At 40.6% G+C, this 20,877-nt stretch overlaps 3 protein-coding genes across 3 annotated transcripts; 2 read left to right on the plus strand and 1 right to left on the minus strand.

Annotated features, from left to right (window-relative positions):
* The first annotated feature begins 1,325 nt into the window (after positions 1–1,325).
* Positions 1,326–6,186, plus strand: LOC119746492 (calcium-independent protein kinase C-like). The gene is made up of 7 exons (XM_038223462.1): positions 1,326–1,620; positions 2,025–2,115; positions 2,583–2,757; positions 3,042–3,073; positions 3,401–3,474; positions 4,249–4,357; positions 4,712–6,186. The coding sequence occupies exons 2-7, from the start codon at positions 2,055–2,057 to the stop codon at positions 4,795–4,797; spliced, it is 537 nt and encodes a 178-aa protein (XP_038079390.1). The 5' UTR covers positions 1,326–1,620; positions 2,025–2,054; the 3' UTR covers positions 4,798–6,186.
* A 2,246-nt stretch (positions 6,187–8,432) lies between these two features.
* On the plus strand, positions 8,433–12,770 carry LOC119744687 (gamma-butyrobetaine dioxygenase-like; the record flags this gene model as incomplete). Its single annotated transcript, XM_038220755.1, is given in 5 exon segments — positions 8,433–8,953; positions 9,690–9,795; positions 10,371–10,573; positions 10,700–10,869; positions 11,226–12,770. Coding segments are annotated over 5 exon segments (1,170 nt in total), but the record flags the coding sequence as incomplete, so codon positions are not given.
* Positions 12,771–15,209: 2,439 nt separating this feature from the next.
* LOC119745174 (lactadherin-like) lies at positions 15,210–19,902 on the minus strand. The gene is made up of 5 exons (XM_038221397.1): positions 19,857–19,902; positions 19,579–19,728; positions 18,337–18,478; positions 15,944–16,106; positions 15,210–15,353 (listed from the first exon to the last, which is right to left on the minus strand). The coding sequence occupies exons 1-5, from the start codon at positions 19,900–19,902 to the stop codon at positions 15,210–15,212; spliced, it is 645 nt and encodes a 214-aa protein (XP_038077325.1).
* Between the last annotated feature and the right edge of the window lie 975 nt (positions 19,903–20,877).

Raw genomic sequence — 20,877 nt, forward strand, 5'->3', positions numbered from 1 at the left:
CATATGTATCTTTAAATTGAAAAAAAAATGTATAGGCCTAAGTGTATTTTGTAAATCTAATAATCATTTAATTTAATATAGACTTCATTCTAATGTTATTTCTTATAAGCTGTGGTATAGAAATAGTTAAGAACGAACGAAATGAATGAATTAAAATGCTTTGTAACTAGTTGATTAAGTCATAACAATATGGTGTGCACGTCATTGTTCTTATCTCATGAATAAACATAAACTTTCCCATCGAAACCTACTGAACACGGGTTCTCTGAGAGACTTTCCGATGTTTCTATTAAAAAAAGGAAATATTGATGTTCTGGCCGGCCGTGAATTATTTTTGTCCCAAACGAGAACCGACAATATAAAAAGAGGGCGCGCTCTCGCTCTCTCTCTCGGCGCACATTCATGATGTCTAGGGCTTTAGAGACTACAGTTACTATAAGGAATAATGGTGTTTAAATCACCGACGATTATTGGCAGCTGATTCATGGACTGGTTGGAAGTAGTCCTAATAATCTAGGTGATCCAATCCCAGTGGGCGTTTTAGCTTCATCTCTTTTTACCTTTTAAATAACTTAAGTGAGGAAGGAACAATTCTCACAAGACGTAAAAGCCTATCTTGGGTTTGTGTTGTGGAGAACAAGGCATTAGATATGCATGCAATGGATCGATCAGAAGATGGGAAATCATGTCCATCGTTTGGGGAAAAAAACAATTCGCAGCCCGGCCCATAACGTCCGGAACTATTTGCCTATGCACAAAAGTACCACGGCAAAAAAGAAGCTTTTTAATTTTAGGAGGTTACAGGCGTTAAAATAAATCATTAAAAGTAAATTTGTCGAAGAACACGTACGGACATCACTTCTTCAAAAGCCAATTAATAATAAATGCTATGTTTGCAATGACCTCAAAATCCAATCAATTATTTTCAGTCTTAATACGGTGTTCCTCTCTCTATAGTCGCGTATAGTGCAGCTCACACTACGCGGGCTTGTATTTCAGACAACAAATATTTACTTTAAAACCGATGAATAATTTTGTCACTGAGGGGCATACCTTTTGGACACACAACGCGCCTACCTAATCTTTACCGTCATTGCGCCAAAGCACAATTCGACCTTTGATGACCCTGAACTTAAAGGGAACTTCCGCCTCAACCTCTGCGCATTTTATTTGATCCGTTTCCGGAAATAGAATGATATAATGGTTTAGTCATCAATGAGTACAAATAGAATCTCAAAACAACAATTTATCCTTTTATTTAAACTGATATAATATAGTGCAGGAAACGTCACATGCATTTTGTCAAAACATCCGGTACAAGCTGGACTGATACGTTGGGCAAGCTCCACTGTGGTTTTGTGTTTGTATCATAGTGCTGCCGTGTGTTGCAATCAGAATATTTCCTTTAAAAGGGGGTTGACCCGAAAAAGTTCAGTAAATGTCTAATCCAACCTTGAGATCACGGGCGCACGTAGGCAACCACACTACAAAAGTAGATCGGTCCGGATAGCGTTCCCACGATACAACCTGCTGCGCCAAAGTATCATATAGTCGAGTGTTTTGACATCTTCTGCAAACTCCGTGACTGCTTTTGGGAAATTAAGCCAGGACTCGACTAAGGTATGTATACCAGTTAACATCTTCTGTTTTTCATGATTATATTCGAGTACTTTCATAGAGACATACAAAGTCATTGTCAAAAGTGGCGAGTTTGTGTTGTGTGATTTCAACCCATTTCACTCATTTTTTGTGATCAGCCTAACACTAACCATGGAGGATATTCCTCCATGCACTAACGTACCAGTAAAAACACTGTGAACACCTTACTGATACTGATAGTGCTTTTGATAAGCGTATTATAATAGTAGAAGTAAAGTTCGCGGATGTCACCATTTCGTATTGTAGAACTGTCACCATCTCTCAGTTTTCCTCTGTTTGGACATTTAAATTCATAATTGCAAAGAAGGATTCGTGGGGCGCTATAATTAATAATGATTGCCGATGTATGCCCTGTTTGTACGTAGTTGTGATACTTCAACCTACGGTGTTTCATCATGTCTGAACCTGCTATTGAAAAGCCAGAGGATAAGGTGGAAGAGGCACCGGCAGCTGTGGGTGAGTTTAAATCTGCTTGTTCGGCTGAGCCTGACCCTCGTATAGACTTGAGACTATAACTCTTGATTTACACGTGCGTGCTGTCTTATGGGGTGGCTCGATCTGATCCCCATCAGCCACTTTAAAGCGTACAAGCAATTAATACCATTTTAATTTAAGGGATATTTAATAGGTGTTTTTTTTAAGCTTTCGGCCTTCAAACAATGACAGGTTTCCTCCTGAGTCTTTCCGTTTGGAAACTTATTTTGTAAGAGTAGGCCTATATTTGTTTTTCTTTATTGCAACTTGTTCTCTTCTTAATGCTGATTGTTGTTTGCACACACAAAGTCAAAGTGATAAATTTTTTTTTAAGAAGTTCAACGAGACTATGGAGTGCACATGAATGCATTCAAAGTACAGTCTCTCTTATGTCGATATTTTTGTCATTATACATGTATCATGAATTACATGTCATCGTGTACTTACAGAGCCAGAGACTCACGAAGAGGTCCAGGACGACCCCGCTGCAGAGGCCAAAACGGACTCGGCAGAGACCACGCCCAAAAAGAGACATCGCAAAGTCCACGATGCCAATGGTCATCAGTTCCGAAGCACCAACTTCAAACAGCCAACCTTCTGCTCGCACTGCAACAAGTTCATCTGGTGACTGCTCTTTTATGTTTTGCCGATGTTGACAAGACAAAATTTATACTGAGATAATGAGGCTCTTATTTATCTTAGCTCTTGATTATTGATGTATTTGGCTAATGCGTGATTAGGGAATTGATAAATTTGTCTTCAATATATGTGTGAATTTCGCAAATTACTGATGATGGTGGATTGAATTTTGTCCTCGATTTCAGTTGCTGTGTAAATTTGTTTTCTGGAAACCTGAACTTTCAAATAAATGTGAATGATATATTAATATCCATGTTTTTTGCTTAAAGGGGGATCTGGTCGCAAGGTTACCAGTGCAAAGGTAGGTCTAAATGACTCAAATAGACAGAGAATTACGTTTATTTATCGAAGAGGCGTCAGCAAAATAGGACATTTATATCACAGTGAATCAAATGCATGTAAACGTGCTTTAAAACACTTGCCGTTTTTAACCTCCGTGTATACGTGCACTACATGTACACGTCGTTCATTGTGCAATACACACAACAATTATGGCCAGCACGAGAGAATAATTGCATTGTGTTACGAAAGTTCAAGTTTATTTGACCTCGATTTAACAAACACGGAAACGATGACAGGGAGGTTATTTTTAGCGCTTTTAATCTCCTATTTCTTTGTACCAATACAGTGTGTCGTGTGGTGGTTCACAAGCGTTGCCACAACCAGATAATTCCGGTGTGCCCAGCCTCGTCAGAACATGAGGTGAGTGAGTCTACCACGCCCCCCCCCCCCAGGACATATTTATACTACAACAAACAGGTGACTAACTAAAATGTTTCCCTTTATATACATAAGATAAAAAACCTAACTCATTGAAAGCGAAAGTGAACGACTAATCTTATTGGATACAATATGCTTCTATAAATCTTCACATTATGAAAAACGAAAGCGAACTAGCAACAGTTTTATAGACATTTTTTTTATTTTCAGGATTTATGGACCTTTTGAGGACTTGTATAGATTTCCGTTGTATTATACTCTTGATAGACTTTACAAATTAACAAAATTGAGGCTCCCCCCCCCCGGATCTTGTACCGTAAAGGTATATAATCTTCAGTTTTATTTCCCACTAAATACGTTATTCTAGAATTCAAGTTTCATTAGTTGATCATTTGAAAACGAGTAGGGCTTAGATGTGCGCAAATGACTGGCCAACATGACATACGTCGGCAAATTTACATAAATCTTAAAAAATGAACAAACAGAAAGACGATGCAAACTGACAAGACAAAGACGAGGACAGAGTAGCCATTTGAATAAACAATAAAATTATCCAATAATCTGAGATAAAATTTAGCATTTCTGAGGTAGAGGTCAACTGGAGAGGAGACCCATAAAGCATGGCGGATGAATCAATCACCATTTTATTTTGCTTTAATCTGTTAAAATTAAAAACGTAAGATTGCTAGGTTGTGATACAGAGTTGAACATTAACCTCCTATTGTTTGGGTATTCCATACGTTTCCATGGAAACAGGACACTCAGGAACACAAGTTGAAGATCAGCAACTATTTTCGACCTACATTCTGTCGTCACTGTGGCTCGCTGCTGTATGGCTTCATTCACCAGGGCCTGAAATGCCAAGGTACACGTGATTAGAGTGCAGAGCGCCCTCTATACGTTAGGGACCTTAGCCTTCCATAGCTCAATGAATCATTATGGTCGTGCGCAGAAGTCACAAATACTTGTGTGTTGTTGTGTCTGCCATATCTAAAAAAAAAGAAAAAAGAAGAAGCTTATTATTGTGATGACAATAAAAGACTCATATTAAGAGCCGATGCTCTCAGTGATGCACAAAGGGACATATATATTAATGGTTGCATTGGCTTTCAGTGAGTTTGTTGATTAAATTATCTTCCCATCATTAGTCTGAAACCTTTTAAAAAAAATTGCCGACATAGCCTGACGACTCTTACGATTTCGCCCTTGTGTTGTGCAGATTGCAAGATGAATTTTCACAAGCGATGCGGCAAAAACGTGGCCCCGAACTGCGTCTCCAAAGTTACCGTCGAGGCCGAGTCCTAGAATGGCTGGCGTGGTGAGCAATTACGCCGGTGGGAGGAGTAGGCCAATACCATGCCGTGGCTACATGAAGTGAAGCAGGTCGACTTCATGCTTAAGACAAAATCTGAACTGCTTAATTGTAGTGTCATATATAGGATGTATTCTACTAGTGCTTGTTGACCACTTGATTTTTGTTTCAAATTCAGAATTCGCAGTGTATCGTGCCGGCACGCTCTGTATTTTGCTGTTCTTTGTTTATTGCATAGGTTTGCTTGTATGCTGCGTCGTGAAGTGGTTAGTCGATTTGGTATTGTGAAATTGCTTTGGTTTGTTGTTGTTTTTTTAACCAAAAAGTACTGAAGTTTAAGATACCCTGCTTTCCTTAATTCAGTCTGCATTTGAAATGCGCTTAATAGCTGCTTTATGATTATATACGTTATAATCTATATAATGAATACACTGTTAATTATTATGCAAACATCTGTAAATATGTTTCAGATAAAGACTTTTATGAGGTTTTTGTTAATACATTAATAACATTTATTTTTTTATATTTTTTGTTTATATCTTATTTTTTTCTGGTTAATGAAAACAAGGATTCCTCAAAAGCGCTCAAGGCAGCTGTAGCTTGCATGCCTGAAGAAACCTGTAGAGAGGAGACAATGAGAAGAAATTACAGTTTTAGAGGTGGGAGGAAAACCCCGCGTATAATCTGGGGAAAACCCACGGAATCAGGTAGGGACTGAAAACCCACATGTGGTCCGGGCAAGAATCGATCCCGAGCCATAGAGGTGGAAGGCGAGGAAAGTAACCACTGCGCCAACCTGACTCCCGAAAAATACACTTTTTCGAGAAAAAAATGATCACGCGTTTTGTAGTCATTGATAATGAGAATTCAAACATCATTATGGGCCTATTGCATATTAAGAAAGACTTTTTTCTAAGCAAAATCAACTATATATTAGATTTAATCCAAAATAGAGATATCCCACTAATTTAGGGTTACATATATGTCATTTGTGTGAAGGTTTGATGCATTTTGTGAGATTTAGTTTGCTTTTTCATAAATCTGCCGAGTTAACGTTCAACAATGCTGCTCGTTGTTCAGTAAGAAACGCTTTTCTAATTATTAGTGAAACAAGATAAATATATTTCATTTGTTGACTTCGGCAGTTTCCGTTGTTTATATTATAGTCTGAAGAGTCACAAAGATTTGTTTTCGTCAGGTAGATAACATTTGCAAAAGTTGTCCGTTTGTTTATATTATTGCCCATATTGATATTAGTTGTTAAATTTAGATTCTGAATTATAAACATGCCAACGCTGTATAAATGTTGCCATGATGTAATATTTTGTATAATTTCTTACTTTCGACAGTCTTTACGAACAGTGACAAATGCCAAAAACAAACGTATTGTGTTGTGTGTGTCAAAACGAAACACTTCTGCATGGGCAGAACCGGAAATTTAGAAACAGGGAAAAAGGATTTATCTTTTTCGATTTAAGTTGTTGGGAAATCTGTGGCGTTATTAGATTGCATAGCTAAAATGTGCGGATAAGGTTTAAGACCGCATTCTTGCCCAAAATATGTTGTTTTTTGGGGGTTAATTGTAGGCGTGCATCAGATCAAGAAATGCATAACCCACAGCTTTAACAGGCAACTTCCCCGTTTTCACCTATTTAAACTTACGAACTTCAAACAGGCATTATATTTGGCGAGGAAGGTCCATATTCAAAAATTAAACCGTCATTTTAAAGGAAAGGAAAAGATCCAAATTATAACAATAAAAACATATTTTCGACAAGCTGCCCCCGAGAGTTATTGACGGACATTATCAAGTACGAGGCTTCAACTCGCCCAGCCAGCTATACGCGGGGAGCCGCCTGTCGCCCGCAACGCGGGCTATCAACCCGTCGATCAACCGTAAACAACATCACCCCGACGCAAAATTCCATCTTGTGAATAGTTAAATGCGGTACCCGCTGCTATGTACATCAGATTCGAACCAGCCAACCGATCCCATAAGCTCGGTGGTCGAGTGGTAAGACGTCTGCACTAGAAAGCAGGAGGTCGTGGGTCAGTTAAGTCCCAACCGAGTGATTTTTCCAACTTTCATTTCGGTATAGGTAAACATCTGAGCACGTTAAGAAGAATACATGAGAAAGTGTGGATTCGTAATTTAAGAATTCACGAGGCGCGAAATTAAGAATCCACACTTGCGAGTGTATTCTTCGACTTAAACCACTGCATCAAAAGAAGTATTGTCATTAACAGTGAGCGGAGATGAAAAGACTCGGACTTGCATATCTCGTGTCGAGACGTGACCGTTAGGGTAATTTACAAGGGAGTTTTTGGAGGCTCTTATACGTAGTCAAGCAGGAAAAAATGTTGCAACATGACGCCACTTCCACGATTGTGTGCAAAGTCTATGGAGAGTCAAAAAAATGTCTAAGTATTTCTTAACAAAATTGGAAATATTCTCAGTCCCAGATTCATGTCTTATCATCGTTTTTGCATTGAATGACCTTCATTGACATGATACGTGAAGAAAAAAAGTGGCGTCAGGTTGCAACATTTTCCCGGCTCCTTTCGTCAACATATGGATAGTTCAGAAAATGATTTCTTTCTGACTCAAAAGTAGGTTTTGCAGCCTGACGGCGGAGCCTCTGACAATGAAGATGCATTAGTAATTTCACAAGGAAAGTTTTCACGCAGACGGTCCTATTCATGCTCATTATGGAGAACAATTATCCGACGTGTTCAAAGTGTGGATTCGTAATTCCGAATCCACACTTTACTAAAGATTCTTCGTTCCGAATCCACTCTTTGTGACCAGCGTAACAGATTCGTAGTTCCGAATCCACACTTTTAACAATAGTGTGACGTCATAGCAGTGGTTTAAACAGTGTTTATACGTCGGTGAAGGGCAAAACCTAATAATTGATTTACATCACCCCGACGCAAAATACCATGAACTCGTGAACACACACAATCATATAACTTTGCGCTTAATAGTCATAGCGGTTATACCTCCCCCGCCCCCCCCCCCGCCCCCCCCCCCCCCCCCCCCCCCCCCCCCCTCGCTCGTGAATGTCACTAGAGGCTTGGAAGTCAACGAATCAAAAATAATTGCAATTCAAGAAGTTTTACCCGTCAATTTTCCTATTCCAAGTTTTTAGGGGCGCCACCATGGGGTGAACTCAATATTCGCAATTTAAAAGTCAAAAGGCGTTTGTCATTCATATATAGCTATATATAGCAAAGCCCAAAGGTCTGTATCCATGCCTGCAGGCTCCAGCTTAAGGAAATTCTGTGACCCTGCACGAACCCCAGCATACAATGAAAGCATTGACCTGGGTGTTCACTAGGGCCTATCTATTATACCGGGTTTTGTACTTTATATGATATGAAAAGTATATAGGCCTATACTTTGCAGTAGCGATTGTACACAGCCGCTCTGTTATGGGCGGGTCGTTGCGTGTACCATATGGGAACACACGTTACACTAACTGTTACAACATTTGGGGCATTTTTATCTGCGCTTTCAGGCAATGATCTTAAATTATATTCCACATATCAGTTAGTTGCCTGTAAATTTCGATAAAAGTGGATCCTAAAAATATCAAAAAAGTTGTACTGTCTCACAATGGAACAGCTGACGAGCATTAAGAGGGACGACTCTGCTCGTTGGTACCGTGTGTGTACAGACAACGGCTTTGAAGGCACCTATCCTTACGTTTGGTTGAGGGATAATTGCCGTTGCTCACAGTGTTTCAATCCCTCGTTCAACCAACGAACACTGAAAATTGTCGATTTGGATCCCGATGTGATACCCTCATCCGAGACAATCGTGGACGACGGTCAAGTCTTGCGGGTCATCTGGCCCGACCAGCACCGCAGCGACTTCCAGGCCGCCTGGCTCAGTCGCCGGCATTTCTCGGACAGGCCGAGGGACCTGGTGACGGATCCGGAGCTGCAGTCGTGGGGAGCCGAGCTGAACGGCAACATCCCGACCTTCGACTTCCAGAAACTCTTGGAAGACGACGTTGAGCTGTACAACTGGCTGGATGTCTTGAACACCAAGGGCTTGGCCTTCGTGAAAGGGGCACCGACTGAGAAGGGCGCCGGTGGCCAAATAGCTGAGAGGATAGCCTATCTGAGGCGAACTTTATTCGGGTGAGGTTACATCTATCTGTTCACTTTTTGCACAAAATCGCCATATTGGGTCCTTAACAACTTGAATAAGTCATGGTTGAAAAGGAACTTGCACTGGCAGCCAAAGTGGTTACATCTTCATTTTTTTGCAATATGGCGATCATATAGCTTATGATTGGAGCAAAAAAGAGTAGGTATACACTTTAACAAAGACTGTTTCGCGTTGTTAAGCTCATACGTCGTAAACCCTTTGGATGGGTTGTTGCCTTACACTCGATCGCACTCTAAAAAAGTCCCTAGTCACCTTCCCCGTAATCCAGGTTTGGCCTTATTAATACTGGGTCAAACTTGACAATGTTTTGGGTCCAACTTGACACTTTTTATCGGGTCAAAATGACACTTCTCAATTCCCTTGTCATTTTGACCCGGAAACCTTGGCAAAATTGCCATTTTGACCCGGAAAATTGTCAATTGTACCCTAAAAAGTAGTGCATCAATTCGAATCCGAATACCGGATCAAGGATGAGCAGGGACTTTTTAGAGTGTGCAAAAAAGGTTCATTTCCAATGGGTGTTGATAAAGTAAAGTGGATAACACGTATGTCATCATGGGTTCCTAAAGTTTGTGTTTTTAGGGGTTTTGTTAAGGAGTCACTATACCAGTGCGATTATGTTTCATCGAAATTTATAAGGTCATGTATTGAATCGTGATAAGCCTGGGACGACTTTTCATATATCTATTATTTTTGTTCCCTTAGGGAGACGTTTCAAGTGTCGACAGCAATTAATCCCTCTCGTCCAGCACACACACTCCAAGCTATAGGTCTTCACGTGGACCAGCCTTACCTAAACTACCTGCCAGGGGTTTGTAATTGACTTTATCATTTTTCTCTAGATTTTTTTTTCCTGATAAAATCCCTTTGCAATTATTCTACACTCTATACTCCCTGGTCGATTACCCCGGGATCCAGGTTCAATTGGAAAAACTATGATATTTTCCAATCCTTGGCACACATTTATTTAGTGTCAGTTTTGATCCTAAAAAACGTGTAAGTTGTAATTGACCGTAAAAAGTATTAGGCCAAAATTAATGTGACCTGGTTTCCGCGTCGAGGGACTTTTAGACTGTGTCGACTGGCTATTAGATTGATAATATGCCAGAGTTGTATGACTCGTGACTCAGACTCGGACTTGACCTTTATGACTCGTGACTCGGACTCGGACTCGACCTGCATGACTCGGGACTCGGACTCGGACTTGACCTTTATGACTCGTGACTCGGACTCGGACTCGACCTGCATGACTCGGGACTCGGACTTGGACTCGACCTGCACGACTCGGGACTTGGACTCGGAAGAAGTACTTACTCGGACTCGTACTCGGAACCGATGTTTCGTGTGACTCGAATACAGGTCTGATATTATTTTGTGTACAACTAGATTCAGATGCTTCACTGCATTGAAAAGATCAACGTTGAGGGCGCAGAGAATCAGTTCGCGGACGGCCTGCGTGTGGCTGAGCAGATAAGAGAGGAATACTCAGAGGAATACCATCTGCTGACGACTCGAGAGGTAGACTACGAAACAACTGGTGTGCAGTTCGGCAAGTCGTTTCATCTAAAGAGCAGATTACCAACCATACAGTGCGTACGATACATGCAAATGTGTAATTTCCAACTGCCTTATCTATAAGTACCTTTAAAATCTCAACCATTCATCAATCTCTGCTTTCTTCTGCAAAATAACAATTTCGTTTAATTCTTCTATAGACTTGATATGGACGGAAAGTTCCAATGCATCCGCTACGCTGACATTTGGAGGGCGACCTCTATGTCCAAAGTTCCAGTAGGACAGGTTACCAAGATGTACAAGGCCTTGAAACTGCTGAATGATGTAATGTATCGCCCGGAAAATCTGGTGCGCCACCAGTTGGCCGAAGGTTAGCATACATGGGTTATATCGGCCAATTTTAACACAAAGTTGTTAAGTCTAATACTGGACTTATCAGCATTCAATCTCCGTCACCAGAAAGAGTCATTCGATTTCATTGGCTGACTTCTTTTGACAAAAAGGTCTTAGTTCCTTAAAATAAAAATGGTCCTCAAGTTAATTCAATTTGGCCGAAGCAAGAAGCACTGTGTTGATCAAGAATTTCTTTTTTGTTCGGTGGCCAAACGTCAGCGGAGCATACCTCCTTGCATCGCATCTGAGACACATTAGGTACAGCATTTACCACAAACTTACCTCAAGAACCTTTCAGGAAACTGCAATTTAATAACCAATTTGTCTTTGCAGGAGAGATAGTAACATTTAGCAACCATCGCGTCTTACATTCTCGCAGTGCCATCACCATTACTGGCGAAGGAAGCCGCCATCTTGAAGGCAGTTACATCGACTGGGACGAGGCTCTCTCACGCATGCGTGTTCTTCATAGGAAACTTTTCTGTAGTGACGCTCGCCCCTAAGTAAGGCCAGTTGCCAACGTCACTATGACGTTAAAAAGCGTTTCATAAAATGGCACGACATGGCAATTCTTGACCATATACTAAAACACAATTTTGGCCAACCAAATAATGCAAATTATGATTTAGGCCGTATATCATTAGCAAGAACTCCCATTATAAAGGTGTCACAATTAATATACACAGGAGTTGTTGCGGACGACGGACTTAAAGCCATAACATGTCTTTAACACTGGATGCGCAGTGCTACTCGCAAAAAGTCTGCTCCTTATGTATGGTACATCATTTATTGTCGGCTGTCTTAAAATATTTGCCAAAATTATGATCGAATCGAAAAATTCAACTCAGCTCCTTAGTATTGTACATGTATATGAAAACCTCGAAACAATGAGAAATCATTTAAGACGCCGTTACCTTCAATAACAATTATTATGTAATATAATCATTGATTGTAATTGGTACTATTGTTCTTGTAATTATGAAAAGTAGCATCACTAGAATTATAATCACACTATAGTTTGGGTTTTACAGACAACGGCTTTGAAGGCACCTATCCTTACGTTTGGTTGAGGGATAATTGCCGCTGTTCAGAATGCTTCTATCCCTCCGCCTCGCAGCGATTGATGAAGATGACTAACTTGGATCCTGATCTGATACCCGTTATCCATGTGCGGCGATCGGGGGGGGGGGTTAAAATCGATTTCTTCATAAACTTACTGTTTGTTTCTGTTGATTTTATCTTCTTATTAAACATACTTAATTTTAAACATATTACACGGGAATTTAAGGATCATTGATTTGTGGTTTTCGACATTTCCTTCTACCATTTTACCATATTCTTTTCGTTCAAATTTACTTCGATTTGTTGTTCTTGCTAATCTTTAATTTTGGTAACTGGTCTGATAAAATAAATCATGCGAGCAAATATGCCGCATTGTGCTTGAGGACAAGGAAAGTGCTTTAGCACACACCAGAGTAATTTGCTTAACACACGTTTTAAAATGGTTGATATAAGACAAATTTGATCTCTGCATGCTGTCATTCGGCAATAGCTGAGACGAATTATATCTTCATCCAAGAACAGAATGACTAAGTTAATTACTAATTATAAACACAAATACTACAATTAAATAAAGAAACAGGTAGCAAGTTATTATTTACACACTTAGTTAAATACTAAATCATCTCAGCGTAACATCGTCTTGAAAATGCAATTCTAAGCCACAAAATACAGAATACTGATGAAAGGAACATGTAGATAAACTTATGGTAGTGTCAAACAGGATTGCAAGTAAACTTTTAAAGGAGAAAACAAAATAAACTGGTCATACCTGTGAATTGGAGAAGAGTAGAAAATATGTGTACTGAGTTATCTTCATCCAAGAACAGAACAGAATGACGCTCAAAGCGCGAAATTCAAAATGAAAATCTAGAGGGCGCTTTGTCAAATTAAAATAACATAAGAAGTAGCTGTAGTTGAGTGATCTACCTCAACAAAAAAAATGAATATGTAAACATGGGATGAACCAAAAATCAAGGGGGGTGGCGAAATATCGCTTAAGTTTTACAGCAACCGTGAAATTAGCTTACATAGCACTTTTGTTCACAATTCCAAACAATTATCACATACCAACTAAATAGTAAATACTGTTTTCGTATCGATTAATGATACATGCATGTCTACAACCAACACAACACAACCTCATGTTATTTATTATGTTTAAATATTTATAGTTAAACTAGTTACTTATGCATGTACTATCCGTGCTATATTTGAGTTTCACCCCGATTTTTTCCCGTTATTTTTCTTGAAAAACAAAGAAATTTACTTTTGAATGGGGCATGGAACAAAAAATATAGACTTCTCGTAGGATAGACTGGTTCCCGCCCCCTTATTAGTGTCGATAATGCAGGGACCCGGAACCAGTCTACTTGCAGGGCGGATGTGTTCGTGCGCAAAAGCAATCTCCAATAAAAGTCTCCTTCAGAGGGTTGCAGACACCAAAATAAAAAAAGGTATTTGTTTCGTTATATATGTAATTCAGAAAAGTTGAAAATTCGTTGGGAGAAAAAAAATTCATTTGCTAAAAAACATGGACAGTACATCTCTTTGGTTATTTAGAAAAGGCAACGATGATTAGTCATTTGTTACGCTGAAATAATTATAAGTATTTGCAAACTCTACAACACAATTCATAATCATTAAGACTGCATCACTCAATATTTACCCTTTAAATATTTCACGCAGTGTTAGATTAACAATGTTTATCTATATAAGTGGTTTAATATCGATACCAGACTATCACCACTTAAACTCGTATTCGTGGCAAAGCACTTGTACTCATACTTGTACACTTTAAAAACGTTGGGCAAAATGGGTTGATATGTAGACTAACGTTGGTCAACATGTCAACAGGTTAAACTCTTGGGCAAATTCTTCCCAATACTTGGACAATTTTTACCCAAATGAAGTAATTTCAAACCAATGTTGGGTAAAAATATATTGCCCAACAGTGTTTTACCTAACATTTTTTACAGTGTACTCGTGTATGGCATCGTACTCGTACTCGTACTCGTACTCGTACTCGTACTCGTACTCGTACTCGTACTCGTACTCGTACTCGTACTCGTACTCGTACTCGTACTCGTACTCGTACTCGTACTCGTACTCGTACTCGTACTCGTACTCGTACTCGTACTCGTACTCGTACTCGTACTCGTACTCGTACTCGTACTCGTACTCGTACTCGTACTCGTACTCGTACTCGTACTCGTACTCGTACTCGTACTCGTACTCGTACTCGTACTCGTACTCGTACTCGTACTCGTACTCTTGGCAAAGTAATTGTACTCATGCTCTTAAAATTCTTGATTAACCAAAAATTGGGGGAAATGGACTTCAATGAACGCATGAAAGTACACAGTTGATTATCTCATCTGTGCACAGCTAATGCTTTTTAGTTTAGGAAAATGATTACGCCAACTCATTCAATGACATTTCCCCCGGTGACTCGTATGGCTTAAATTCTATTTTAAAGACGTGAGTTAGTCTGTGCCAAAAACATGTTCAATAAATGCTTGGGTTAGGCGGGCATAATAAGAGACTGAGGATCAGTATGTAGGTTTTGGTTAATCAAAATGTGAGTTTGTTGTGTGCGAGCAAGAGGATTACTTCTGCAAATCCTCTTGATAGCAATAGATCAGAATGTCAACTGGTCCATGGCTCCCACTTGTTCCAGTTTTACTTTGCAATACACGTGGCTACACTTCAGGTTTTAATTGCGTGAAGCTTTGTAAAAATAATGCTGGCACTGGCGTTGGCCATGCCCATTGCCAGTATTGTTTTGTTTTAAATAGTTTTGAGATGTCATTGCTGGTTTGTGATGAAAAACAAATGTTTGAAATGATTAATTATTTATGGACAACATAATGATGTACCATTTTTAAGCAACAACACGTCTAACATGATACTCTTTTTAACGCGCTGTCCACAGATGCGACGGTGTAATTTTTTTCCAACAGCTGAACTCAACACTTATTTAGCAAACTAGGAAAAAGAGGTATTTTGGCCTTTGTTTTGCAATCAATGGTGCTCAGTCATCTGTGTCTAAATAAATATTATGTGCACTTAAGGCATCCATTGAAAGCTTAAAAAAAAAACTACCCTTTAAGATGGAACCACTTTGACATTGTACAATTTCCTAAGTTTTACATATCAGCCCATTGTTTTTGGATTACCTTTATTATGATACTGTACAGCTATAGTGTTATACCCCGTAACGCCTATCCGTATTGCGTGAAATTTTGATCAGCTGAATTAATCATGACATCCAAGCAGCTCAAACCGGAGCGCAGCAATAATATTCCTTTCAGTAGGCTCAATGCGCATTACTGTCGCCACCACACTCTCATCAAACAGGTTAGTGACCGGCGTGTGGGTATCAGTATTACCGATGAATACCTAGGGCGAAAACGATTATAATTAAAATTTCTTTCGAAACCAGAAAGAGAAAAACAGTTTCGATACCTCGACTTTACATAATCTTGACTGATTGATTCTTTGTCGTGGGGAGGGCAAGGGCGGATCCAGAACACAATTTTTTTGGGGGGGGGTCCAAAAAAAATTTGGTCCCCCCCAAAAGTGGGTCAAAAAAATTACGGCGTGGGGTTCGGGGCCCGCTTAAGGGCCCCGAATTTTTTTGGGTTCTAGATGCTCTGTGGTGCGATCTGAGGCAATTTCTGACCACTTTAACCAATGTTTTTTTTTTTGAGGAAAAGATGGTGGTGTACTCATTGCCTGCCTTTATTGCGATGTCACATAAAAAAAAAATGGTTTCGTTGGTTTTTTTTTTTTTTGGGGGGGGCCATGGCCCCCTTTGCCTCCCCCCCCCTGGATCCGCCCTTGGGGGAGGGAGGGGCAAAAGGGGGGGGGGGGGTAGGCCGCCGCCTACTCCAAGTTTCAGTTTATAACCAAACCACAGATTGAGCTTCTTAAGTTTCTTGAAACAGATGTGAGTATTAAACCAGCGCAAGTTGTGAGATAATAATTACCATGACGTCTCCATTAACATCTGTTACGTGTTCGTATCCAGATGACGGCTGCTTCTTGTATGCCACCTTGTACGTCGTCACATACCCAAAATACCAGCCTTGTGTGATGAGGCCCGACACGACTTTACTCTCAATGAGGTCCACCTCGATCCAGGGATTTGCACTATGTACACAGAGTGAAGGAACAGTATTAAAGTTAATGACAGTAAAAATGAACAAATGCGCATGCTAATGAAGGGCTTGCAGGCGGGCGGGGGGGGGAACCTGGCTTGCCCCCCCCCCCCCCCCTCCTCCCCCTCGCCGAAGTCTATGGATATCCCCTTGCGTAGGAAGATATATGCGAGCAGATACGGCAATTATGCAAAACAGACTGCGTTTTAACCGCCAGGTCAAACCATTCAGCTAGCGCCTTCTATCGGGTCTTCGGTAAACCCATTGTTACGGTCTTCGGTAGCCGAATTACAACAACTTATTCCATATTTCTGATCGTAATGACGTCACAATTTCTAAAGTCGACTCCGTGTTGGATGGCGCGCGGGGTCTCGTAAAATGTGCATGCATGCTCACATAATATCAGACATTGTTACGGAGGGGTCCGTTGAACAACGTGGCGACATTTTGTGGTGGTGCACGGTCGGGTGCCTAGAAAGTATTTCTGTCTATACCTTTAGGCCAAAAAAGTCTCCGGTTTCTGGTATGGAGCTTGCCCAAAAAGTGGTGCGGCGACGCGGCTTTTTTTTAACTTGTTTTTTTTTTTGCTTCAAATGTCGGCTGATGACTGCAAATGGTGCCCGACTTAACTTAGTGCAAATATATTGGAGTCCAGAGAGGCCACATAAAGCTTATTCTCGATCATAAACCCATCTAAAAAAAAACACGTTAAAATTGTGCAGCAGCAGGATTCCAGTCAAACCAGTGAGTTTGGCGGTTTTGAGACATCATCTTTCATTGAAAAAAAACTTTTTCATTTTGCCGACGCGCATGGCTACGGCGACGCGCGCGCATACCAGAAACCTGTGACTTTTTTTGGCCTTATATAGGCACAGAATGGTCTGTCCGAAAATTTTAATCCCATAGCGTGTCCCATGATTTGTGCCCCCAGACCAAAAACCTAGATACGCTACTACTCAACAGGCTGCTATGTTTGATTTTGCACTCTGTGATTCACAGTTCATTGAACCTGTATAAACACCAATCTGAACACACGGGATTTTGGAAATAGTACGGCAGATTGGTGATGGGACTATTCATTTGATGATGATTGGCACACAGTCAGAGTATGTCATGGGAAAGATATCCGGCTATAGGGCCTTCGCAGATTTGTCCTTTGAAGAAAATATGGGTAGAATAACATGCAATGGCAGCCATTTCGATTTTTTTAAATTGCTTGTTACTTAAAGTACAAATCTGCCATGGCCCTATATCCATATATCTTTCCAATGATACACAATGACTGTGCGCCAAATTCCATGATTTTATCATCAAATGAACTATTGTGCACCTATCTGCTGACTCAAGGGCTATCGTAAAGGGATAGACCAACCACCCAGTACGGAAGCGTTCGTCTCTAGTTACTTAGCACAATGCTTCTGCCATACATGTAACTTGTTGAAGGACCATACAGTGATCTTGGGCTGGATCGGAGGTTACATGTACATGTAGTACGCAAAGTGATACCAGTATGTAGTATTGTAAGGCCGTGTCACACTTCTGCGTATCCTAATTCCTTATGAGTTGCGCATTGACATTTTTTTCATACGCAGTCGTACGCATAATACGCACCTCATATGCATCTCTATCGTTTTGTGTAGGTTTTATGTACGCAGATATACGCATGGTACGATCAAGTACGCAGGATAGTTTTGGGCATGCACAAAACTACGCTGCGTACGCTGTTACGCAGGTCATAAGTTATAAATACGCAGCGCATCGGTCCCGCATCGGTCGAGTGTGTTACGAGTACGCTATGTGTTCGTGACGCACCCCGTCAGCATATGAGCCGCCTGTATTGGACGAATACATGCAACGCGCGCTGAACGGCGAGCGGCGGAAATGCGGCGGGAATACGCTCAGAAGTGCGTCAAGCATGCGGTCGGCATAAGTCTGGTGCGTCCGAAATTCGCTTGGCATGCGCACTGCATACTGACCTATTCGCAGCCAGAAAAATAATGTTGTGCACTGCATACGCATCTCATACGCAATGGATGCACTGAATTCGTTACTTGTACGCTAGATGTGCGTCGCACATAAGTCAAAGTGATCAAAACATTTCGACGTTAATTGAGCGTACGGCTGCGTATTGAAATTTTTTGATAAGGAACTCATAAGGAATTGGGATACGCAAAAGTGTGACAGGGGCTAAAGGTTTGACATTTTCGTTCGGTTATACGTACCCTGAGGGTAACCATGCAAGATCATCGTTCAGGCGGGCGTTCTGAGCAGGATAAGCGTCCAAAGCACCAGACGAGCTGATTTGACCGTCAGTGATGGATCCGTCTTCAAGTCCTAGGGCTTTTGGTATCAAACACTCAGGAGCTTTTGGGGGAAAAGATTAGAATAACCCCCAGACACTCAAAATAAAATTAAAACGCATATGGCAGTCCAATATAAGTCGAACACCCCCATTCGCTGTACTAACCTATGCAAATCATTATGTTAGCTTTTAAAGTAGCACCAATAGAATACAAATATCGAGTATCAAACTTAAGCGCCCATGCGCTGTAATAAAAAAAAACCTCACATACACACAAGTTTTGCGTTTAACTTTCTAACAAGCGCAGGGCGATGGGGCTCAAATCTATTTCATTTGGCAATGTCTAACTCAGTTGTATCATGTTCATCAATTCATAAAAACCTAAGACAGTTTACCCATTCCAATTGGTCGAGAGCCGGTCGAGAGCCCGTCACGTGGCCGGTCTTAAACGGATGATAAAGACCGGCTGGCATGGTCTAAATCACTTTTCCAGTGTCAAATTTGGACTCCCGTGAAATCTGGTGCCTTTAACCGTTTAATTGGTTGAACGTTTACAGTCCTCACGATGGCATGCGCAATACCAGTGACTCAGTATTTCATAGTAGTCAGGGATGTTAGGGCGTAATAGGGGCTGTTTGGTTCAGATTCTTCCACCAAATTTGGCACATATGTCCTCCATACCATACTACTTCGATTTTTGACGGTCGCCAAGACGGGCGCCCTTTGGGTGATGACGTCATCGTGACTTGAGTTTACCATCCTTCACTAAACATTTTGTTAATTTGGATAATTTTCACGGCCGAATTCGGCAAAACAGCCGTCAAATTCATTAACGAGCATTCGTTTCCGCTGTTTCTCAGCTCGTTGCTCTCGTGCTTCTTTTCACTAACTAACGCACACGATCTTTGCTTGAGCTGCTCTCTGCAGCTGACTTACAGTACGATAGAACAACACCATGGAATGCTGTGATGTGGGATATGTCGTTTGTAACCCACTCATTTTTTCTAATAAACGACCCATTCCTCATCACAGCAGTCAACTATTGTTAAATATCCAATATCCAATATCGAACTAGCAACATTCGTATTCCCTTTAAATATAAACCCGACGTGAATTAATATTGAGTATCCATTTAATGTCGAGCAATACTAAGGTGACTTACTGACTGAGGTGCGTTCCTTCTTTCCCGGGCAACGTTCCCGTATCTCTTGCATGACTTGTTTCATCCAGTGATCCGGATTATCAGGATCAGGTTCCGGTGGGGGACCGAAGTAACACACCCTCGCCTTGGACTCCACTCCTCCCAAGAACGCTTGTGATTAAAACAGATATTGATCGATATGTTATTGATCGGTCTGTTTGAACTTGACTTTTTTGGGCAAAAAAAAGAGGCCCAGATATTCCGTATGTGCCTAAAAACTGTAATATCCAAGCCTATACCTGCCATTACTGATGCCATCAGAATCCAAGCTACTGCTTCGTCCATTCTCCCAGATGCAGTGATAGAGAATCTAAATTGTATCATATCTTACAAACCGCACCTTTTCGCTGCGCGCGGCAGCTACGCAAACCACCAAACAGGATGACGTCATCAGGCTAATAACTTAATATCTAGCCAATTAAGAGAGAGCCTGAGTTTGGATGGATGGTCGATACGTTTTTATTGGATCAAGTCTACATTGTGGGCGTAGCTTACGCTGGAAGCGGGTAATGCGGCCACCAATGAGAACTCTTTGCTGATTGTGCAGTTTTTGATTTAGCAAAATATGTCCCTAAATTGAACAATAGACCCCACCTGCAATCGTAAATAGTCAGAGATCGATATGAAACGGCGCGGCACCGCATGTAAACTGAAGCTTCTTCCGTTAATAAATACAGAGCCCCAGCAGCAATCAAGGTTGGTCTAGATGTGGATACCTCCGTAGACACTAGAACCAATACATCTTTAGAAAACGAGCTGAAGCGTGTTTACCAATAGCACAAATATTACAGATATTGCAATTACGATAATTGCCCTTGGCATTAACGGGGTAAATACGCGAGAGCGAACAAGTCGTTTACTGCTACATGAAAAAAATATCGCCATACAACAAATTATGAAGTCTGCTAATTTGAAATCATGGTGTGATGTGCCATCAAACAGATAGGTGCGCCAATTTCTTCGTCTATTCACTCCTCTTTTAGCGGAGCCCGAAGGCTTAATTATGGGCAGGTTCCCATCGAAATATATTGAATTACATCAAGACAAAATAGAGACAAAATCACACAAAGTCTACAAAGAAGATACTTAAAAGATGAAATTTATTAACGTTAATAAAAAATATTCAACAAGACGATAATATTTGATTCTTATTTAAATAACATGTCGAAAACTCACGACAGTTCATCATCTTGTTATTTAAATGTGCAAAATATATATTTCAAACCTTTAGTCTGTTTCTGCTCAAAGTTTGAAGAAAAA

This window comes from Patiria miniata, unplaced genomic scaffold (assembly GCF_015706575.1).
Source record: "Patiria miniata isolate m_02_andy unplaced genomic scaffold, ASM1570657v1 HiC_scaffold_7, whole genome shotgun sequence".
NCBI classification, from domain to species: Eukaryota; Metazoa; Echinodermata; class Asteroidea; order Valvatida; family Asterinidae; genus Patiria; species Patiria miniata.